Source organism: Formica exsecta, unplaced genomic scaffold (assembly GCF_003651465.1).
Source record: "Formica exsecta isolate Colony F162 unplaced genomic scaffold, ASM365146v1 scaffold181, whole genome shotgun sequence".
NCBI classification, from domain to species: Eukaryota; Metazoa; Arthropoda; class Insecta; order Hymenoptera; family Formicidae; genus Formica; species Formica exsecta.
In genome coordinates this window covers 522,315-529,864 of record NW_021849121.1, presented here as the reverse complement: position 1 = coordinate 529,864, position 7,550 = coordinate 522,315, and the positions used below count along the sequence as shown (strand labels likewise).

Sequence of the window (7,550 nt, the reverse complement as noted above, 5' to 3'; positions counted from 1 at the left end):
CCCCGCCATATCTCTCCCACTCCATTGAAGGAAATTGTTTTTTTTATGAGCGTTTACTACTACGGCGCGCCCTACAAACCCTCGCGAGGCCAACGATCCCATTCATCTGCTCCTCTCTGTTCGTGACGCCATATTGAACGCCGTTTCTGGTCGATATCCCGTGGAAGTCGTAGCACTGTTCCCCGTAATATTCCCGAAACCCAATATTATCGTGCGCGCGCGCGCGCGTGATAAGATCGATAAGATCCTCGTGCACGAGAAATTATCCGTGGAGCCGGAAGCTGTGCTCACAGGTGGTTGATTACGTCAGGGTGTCTTCTTGGGGTATTTCTGACAGATAGTAAACAAGCGAATGCGACATCGTATATATAAGTTACCAAAAGAGAAATTAAAGTTTCGTATAAATCGAATGCTTTTTATTTAATTTATCGATTTTTCCGAGCCGTGTTTTTTCTCTCTCTCTTTTTATAATCAACGATTGAAGTGATTGTGATATGTCCTTCGCTATCACGCTCGAGGGACGCGTAATTGTCGCGGTAATTAATTAACGAGAAACTGTAATCTCACAGATTCCACGAACGGGCGCTGCCCATTCTCCGTTCGAGCGTTCCTAACCTCAACTAAAGTGAACTGGACGCGAACTGCGAATATGGGTAAGTTTGTCGCGATAATTCGACGAAATTTTCTTTTCTCCTCGTTTTTCCATTAAAAATTTATGCAATCGTTAGCGATAGAATTGTGAAATTCGAGTAGCGAGTGTGTATGAGTGTCATATGTCAAACTTGTCAACAATACGTCATATGTCATACTTGTCAACAGTCCCATACGGTCGTAAACATTAAGGCTAAGTGAGGCTTAATTAATATCGTTAACAATAGCTACACAAACGGCTAATTTGATATAGTATAAATCATAATTGATTTAACAAAAATTTGTTCAAGGAGAACTTATTAGATCCTATATTAAGAATGCGAAGAGAGTGGCTGTCAGTGATGAAGTAATTATGGACATCAACAATAATAAACGTCACGCGCCAATTATTTTAATACGTTAATGAAACGTTCACCCTCGAGTTTATGAATGAACTGAAATCATACATACGTATACTTGGCACGTATCTCGCGTGTTATCTGACGAGCTCGTAGATAAGTGATGATTACTCATCACAGTTATAGTCGGCTTAGTCATTGGCCGAAGGTTCGCGTTTCGCCTCGTGTTCTTTATTTATCTATATTCGGTCGTCTGTTGTGATTCGTATAACAATATCAAAATGGTGAGATTGCGTGAATTACATCAGGCCAGAGAGAGTATACCATTGCATGGTCAGTTTGCGAGTAATACGAGTATAGATAGATTTTCTGAACGTGATCTCCACGGTATTAACTCGAACGAACGAACATGTAGTAAGTGTCTGAAAATATTACAATATAACATTCGAATGTGAAGCTAAATGATACAAATACTATCGTCTCTTTCTGTAGAAAATATAGTCACTAAAAATTTATATATCTATATGTGTACAATTTATTTATTTATAAAGGTTGTGATATTAGAATTGTATACTTTCACAGTTTTGTTATAATTTATTTTAATTGCACACATATTCCTTGTTAATAACTCCTTGTAACAATATAATAAATATAAGAAATAAAATTTCTTTGTTTAGGGAACATGTGCAACGATTGTATGGCTAGAGTGCCATACGCAACTCTCATAGCAACTATAATGTGTTGCCTAGGAGTTGGAATCTTCTGTGGTACCATGTATAGGGGTGCGACATTGTGTGCTCTTATGATGGATCAGGTTAGTTTATCATAGTATCTTTCAGAAATATTTTAAAGATTTCATATATTTCAAGTTACCAAATTGTTTAAGGTGTTTCACCTGCATCTCGGATGGTTGGAAGTGGTGCAATTGGTCTTTGCGTCGATTGGAGCTTGCATGGCAGCTTTAGGGTTTATGATTTTGTGCGTCGGTTGTCTAGCAACTGGTGCTACAAGGCACAAAGTCTACCGAGCCTGGAGATCCAGAGTGGGTGGACGTATCTCCTGTGCTGTTGTATGTATTTTATATTGTAATATAAAAATCTTTGACAGCTAGAGAGCTATTCTGATTATTATGTTAATATAAACGTTTTTATTTTTTCAGTTTATGACTATCATTTATATCTTGCAAATAGCTTGGCTTCTGATATTTGCATTCCTTATTATCATCACGTTGATATTCACTATATTCTGGGGCCTGTGTAGCAATCCACGTGTTCAATCTCTCGATGAGTGCATTAATTTTGCTCAATTCAGTAAGTTTTTTATACATGTTAATCAATATATAGATGAATTGGAACTAAAACGTCCTAATGTATTTCTTTTCTCTAACTAAAAAAAAAAAAAAAAAATTAAATTGGATTGTTCTAATTCAAATGTATCTATATTAGATATTTATTATCTGATCGAATTGATAAATAGCAATTTTACGCAATTTTAGGCTTTCTATTTCCAAACAACACACGAGTACAGGATATGCAAATTTGCGGACCTCAGGAGGTCAAATTATTTTGCAAGGACTTTGTGGAAAAGGCTGAGGTGATGTTCATCCTGGCGACTGCAGCATCCATGCTCGTTATCCTAAGCCTAGTACACTATTTGATGTGCTTATCCGCGAATTATGCGCACATTCGAGATCACGAGAAGTTCCAGGAGCTGCAGGAACTGCAATATCTGCAGGACGCGATCGATCCGGATTCTCCTCAACCGGGAATGGGTACCCTGGGTTCTCATCGTGGCAAAGACAGGTTCTAGGACACGGCCCGCGAGATCTTCGTCATGAATCCTTTGTAAGAGGTTTATTGTTCACTGGGACACATAGGAAACCCTTACGCCCGATTGGAAATCTCTTCCAGGTATCACTTCCTCTTCTCTATGTACCTAAATTCGGTATACTGCTCATTGCGGTGTGTCTATCGCCGTTACGGTAGTTTACTGATCCGAGGATCTTGCGGGAATCAACTCTATGCCGTCCATTTTATCTGCGACTCGTATATAAACATTTACTTCGTTTTATATAAAAAAAGATGTTTATTAAAATACGTACCGATTTGTAGTACGTAATATTTTCATCTTTAGCATGGATTGCTCGATTTAAATCGAGATCATTCGCCGAGTTTCGATCTAGGATGTAAATTATACGTTTACGACGATATCAATTCGTAAACTCATATTCATAAGAAAAAGTATTTCTGGCCTGTGCGTGCTTGAAATGCAGGTGATTACAGCGCACAGAGATTGTTTTTTTTCTTCGATTATATTATATTTCGTTTCGATGTATGCACAAATGCGCTGCATGTGTAATTTGCCTAATAGTATCATAAAGTAGGCTGATATTACATTCATATCACAAAATATATGTTGAACATATCGATTGGATATCAGATACAGAATTCTTAAAATCTTGCTAGAAACTTTAAAAATTCTTTATTTGATAACCAATCGCTATGTCCGATAAACTTGTCATACGATAAATATAATATCACCCTTACAGAAATATATTCATGAGTTCAAATCCTTGCAGTCTAATCTTTTGGTGTTAGGATTAATCATTCTCGGACTGTGTATACCATGCATATTGTCTTCATTACTGAGATTTTTTTACGAAAGAGATATCTTTTTTTTATATACATATACATTTATACAGTGAACAACTAAACATATGTTTTCGTTACATTCCAAATATTTAAAGCATACTGGAAAAATTCAAACTAACAGAATAATAATAAGACTTTTTCAAGTTATAAAATAACAATGACTGCATATATTGCTTTGAATATGATTGGTGATTAAATTTTCATTGAATATTTTTCCAACATGCTTGTGTTTTGAAGTATATTTACATTATGGAATCAAAAAGAGAGTTTTGTTTCTCATATTAAGTAGCTTTTTACGAAAATTAAATGTTACAAGAATATTGCATATGAAAGAATATCTATATTCATATAGAATATGTCTATTTCTTGCATACAACTATAATATTAAATTGTTGTGCAAAGAGTAATATATTTTTTCCAAATTTTGAAAAAATATCCACTGCCGAATATTATAACAAGAAAAGAAAGTTGAATTATCCTATATATATTATTTGTGCCAAAAAGGAAAAGAATTTTGGCTAAAAAATCTATGACTTATAACTATTGTTGAAACAACTAAACAGATGTACAATCACGAGTTTAACTCGTTACATATTACTTGCTCAAATTTTTTATTCAATTCAAATAACATTGATTTTCACAAAATTTATGGAATTATTCGATAGGAGAAACCTTGTGTTCTGCATGCCTTGAATTAAAGCTGCGATTTTTTTATCTATGATAAGATTACTTTATTATACACTATTGATGAATAAAAATGTACATATCAAATGACAATTTTGCATATGGAACTATGAAGAGTTATGTACAAAAAAATAGATAAGGATAAAACGGCACATAGAATGTATTTTTTTTTCTTTTTCAAAAAACAAGAAGCTGATTTATTGTTATGCCGAAAAAGTTACGTGCCGCTTTCTCGTTCGGAATAAACTATGTATATTCTTATTATTAATGAATAAAAAAATATTTCATGTTTGTAAAGTATGTTGCATGGATTTTAAAGCTGTCGTATGTAGCTTTGGTATGTAATTTTCATTTTATGTAATGTACAGTAATGTAATTCATTGGTAGACAAAGTATGTACAGTGATCATTAATTACATATTTTATACAATTCTATCTTCTTTGCGTAATGTTCAATCCTCATCAAACTGGAGATCCAGCTCCAGATCGAGGGCACTGACTTCTTGGAGGGTATTAATGAACGTGTATCGTGAAAAGATCATGTACAACTTTCGAAACCAGACATACTGGGATTTGTGTGCAGCCATAGCACTCTACAAGGAAAAGATATTGAAAAAAAATTATATAAAGATATAAAAAATTAATAATTTTTCTCCAACGAATTAGAATGCTCAAACTTACTTTGATTATACGTTTTTGTTCGTACGTCACCAGATACCAATACGAGGCTGAGAGTAGACTGATAGGTAAATCTAAGAGTTGAATGTATTTCCTGATTATATTAACAGACTCTAACACATACAGTTTACAATCTGGAATACAGAATTAGATTTATTAGTTTGGTATAACTGTATGTTAACTGAGCAAATTGATACTGACAAGGAGGTACTTTTTTCTCTATGCACAATGAGGCGATTGCAAAGTACAAAGAGATATGATTCTTATGGCGGCTGACTCCGTATTTATCAAATGTCACGACAGCATTAATTTTGTATATTTCTATATATTGTAAGATACTCTCTGCAACTGTATCTACTGGCCATTGTACGCTTTGATCATCTGGTAACTCGCTACTCCTGCACAATTTATTTGTTGGACTATTATTCACCAGATAGATATCTCTATTTTATCATATTTTCACTGTGCATATTTAATGCTAAATAAAATTGTTTGAGAAAATTAGACAAGTATACTTAGCATTAAATATGCAATTAGATTAAAGATCCAATGACATTCTTTTAGATATATATATATATATATATATGAATAATTTTTAAATGTGAATGTTTGCAAGTGATATTTTATGAAACACACTCACATAATAATCGTTACATTAGCCTCTGGGATGCCCAACACCTTTGTACATTCCCACAGCTCGTCTATCCTTCTTTTGTCTCCACCTGCAAGCACACTGGTAAACATCAATAGACATTTGCTTGACATTTAGTCTGATTATTCCTGTCAGAATCGTCGATTACGATCCTAGACGATATAGCCCGCCAATAACATGTACCCATAGATAAGCACAACAGGTAGATCTCGCTGGCCTTGGAGCGCGCTAGCCAGTAGACCAGCGGTCCGAAGAACATCACCTCGTCGTCCGGATGAGCGGTGACCAGGAGGAGCCTGGCGGGTGGACCCGGTAATTGCCAGGCGACGTGGCCCACTCTCTTGAGGATCGCATAGAGGAAGACGCAGACGCAGAGATACGCTAGCAGGGCGATCACCACCTGCCACGAGATCTCCCTGATGTAATACCACCACCAGCAGACCGCCTCGTTGAGCTGCAGGCTAATATACTGACGCGCGTAATCCAGGTCGGCCATCATTCTCTGATGATGGTCGACACGTGCGTATTCACGATTTATCACGGATCCACCATGCCGTCCGTCCTATGTGAATTATCGTCCACAAGCAAGAACGCGTGTTCCCGTCATTGCGGAGCGATTAAGTTTTGAGGTTATGTCTTATGTCGCTCCCGCCTAGACGATATAGCCCGCCAATAACATGTACCCATAGATAAGCACAACAGGTAGATCTCGCTGGCCTTGGAGCGCGCTAGCCAGTAGACCAGCGGTCCGAAGAACATCACCTCGTCGTCCGGATGAGCGGTGACCAGGAGGAGCCTGGCGGGTGGACCCGGTAATTGCCAGGCGACGTGGCCCACTCTCTTGAGGATCGCATAGAGGAAGACGCAGACGCAGAGATACGCTAGCAGGGCGATCACCACCTGCCACGAGATCTCCCTGATGTAATACCACCACCAGCAGACCGCCTCGTTGATCTGCAGGCTAATATACTGACGCGCGTAATCCAGGTCGGCCATCATTCTCTGATGATGGTCGACACGTGCGTATTCACGATTTATCACGGATCCACCATGCCGTCCGTCCTATGTGAATTATCGTCCACAAGCAAGAACGCGTGTTCCCGTCATTGCGGAGCGATTAAGTTTTGAGGTTATGTCTTATGTCGCTCCCGTATATATATACAGGGTGTCCCAAAAGTCCCGGAACGATCAAATATCTCGAAAATAAAGCATTTTTGAGAAAAATGTTTCAAATAAAAGTTGTAGGATTTTAAGTGGTGCATTAAGTAGCAATGTTAATGTGACTTTAAATAACACGTAAAAATCACTTTCGGGTAATACTAATAATGCTGGCGGTACTGTATACCTTTCAAACCTCATAACTCGGAAAATTAATGGAAAGAAACTTTATTATAGTGTTTTGAAAAGCTCTTAAGGTAAGCTACAAGAAAATCGAATAAAAATTGGGGTTTCCATTTAAGATTTTAAAGTTGACCTTGAGATCTCCTTCATAACTGTGCTCAAGGTCAAATAGGTATCGCCATTTGATGCATTTGTTGGAACCTTACAACTTTTGTATGTAACATTTTTTTCTCAAATGTCTTGTTTTCAAGATAACTTACGGGTCCGATACTTTTGGGACACCCCGTATATTATAATATATCGAACTACGACCACAAACTTATCGACCTCTCGAAATTGCATAGGCTATATCTTTTTTTGCATTGTTTATATAATTTTAAAGCAAAATGTTTTATCATTTAACTTTTTGCTCTCGTATGTAAATCGTATATGTCATATTTTTAAAAATTTAAAAATATTTAAGAGTAGAAAAAAAGATTCTTGTGAGTATCAATTTTTATTTTTGATTGATATACCTACGCCAATGTGTCAAAAATTGTTTTGACATTGAGCGTCG

At 36.6% G+C, this 7,550-nt stretch overlaps 2 protein-coding genes across 5 annotated transcripts; one reads left to right on the top strand and one right to left on the bottom strand.

Moving 5' to 3' along the window:
- The first annotated feature begins 46 nt into the window (after positions 1-46).
- LOC115233659 (proteolipid protein DM beta) lies at positions 47-4,621 on the top strand. 3 transcript variants are annotated; one of them, XM_029804211.1, is made up of 6 exons: positions 47-293; positions 570-653; positions 1,667-1,803; positions 1,876-2,058; positions 2,149-2,299; positions 2,485-4,621. In XM_029804211.1, exons 2-6 carry the CDS (start codon positions 650-652, stop codon positions 2,796-2,798), a joined length of 789 nt encoding a protein of 262 aa, XP_029660071.1. In that variant the 5' UTR covers positions 47-293; positions 570-649; the 3' UTR covers positions 2,799-4,621. The 3 variants fall into 3 exon arrangements, with proteins under 3 accessions (XP_029660071.1, XP_029660072.1, XP_029660070.1); XM_029804212.1 differs by having other exon boundaries at positions 47-324; XM_029804210.1 differs by lacking the exons at positions 47-293; positions 570-653 and adding an exon at positions 673-1,403.
- Positions 4,622-4,653: 32 nt separating this feature from the next.
- On the bottom strand, positions 4,654-6,782 carry LOC115233660 (N-acetylglucosaminyl-phosphatidylinositol de-N-acetylase). Of its 2 annotated transcripts, none has more exons than XM_029804214.1 (5): positions 6,337-6,782; positions 5,642-5,723; positions 5,203-5,399; positions 5,005-5,135; positions 4,654-4,916 (listed from the first exon to the last, which is right to left on the bottom strand). In XM_029804214.1, the coding sequence occupies exons 1-5, from the start codon at positions 6,650-6,652 to the stop codon at positions 4,776-4,778; spliced, it is 867 nt and encodes a 288-aa protein (XP_029660074.1). In that variant the 5' UTR covers positions 6,653-6,782; the 3' UTR covers positions 4,654-4,775. The 2 variants fall into 2 exon arrangements, with proteins under 2 accessions (XP_029660074.1, XP_029660073.1); XM_029804213.1 differs by lacking the exon at positions 6,337-6,782 and adding an exon at positions 5,837-6,293.
- Between the last annotated feature and the right edge of the window lie 768 nt (positions 6,783-7,550).

What these genes read in the sequence shown, in the direction of transcription:
- LOC115233659 (XM_029804210.1), top strand. Translation starts at nt 1,271, where the DNA reads ATGGTGAGATTGCGTGAATTACATCAGGCCAGAGAGAGTATACCATTG. An exon ending in CTCGAACGAACGAACATGTA is followed by an intron (nt 1,404 to 1,666) that starts GTAAGTGTCTGA and finishes TTCTTTGTTTAG; the next exon opens with GGAACATGTGCAACGATTGT. An exon ending in CATTAATTTTGCTCAATTCA is followed by an intron (nt 2,300 to 2,484) that starts GTAAGTTTTTTA and finishes ACGCAATTTTAG; the next exon opens with GCTTTCTATTTCCAAACAAC.
- LOC115233660 (XM_029804214.1), bottom strand. Translation starts at nt 6,652, where the DNA reads ATGATGGCCGACCTGGATTACGCGCGTCAGTATATTAGCCTGCAGATC. An exon ending in CCTGTTGTGCTTATCTATGG is followed by an intron (nt 5,724 to 6,336) that starts GTACATGTTATT and finishes GTGTGCTTGCAG; the next exon opens with GTGGAGACAAAAGAAGGATA. An exon ending in GCTAATGTAACGATTATTAT is followed by an intron (nt 5,400 to 5,641) that starts GTGAGTGTGTTT and finishes TAAATTGTGCAG; the next exon opens with GAGTAGCGAGTTACCAGATG.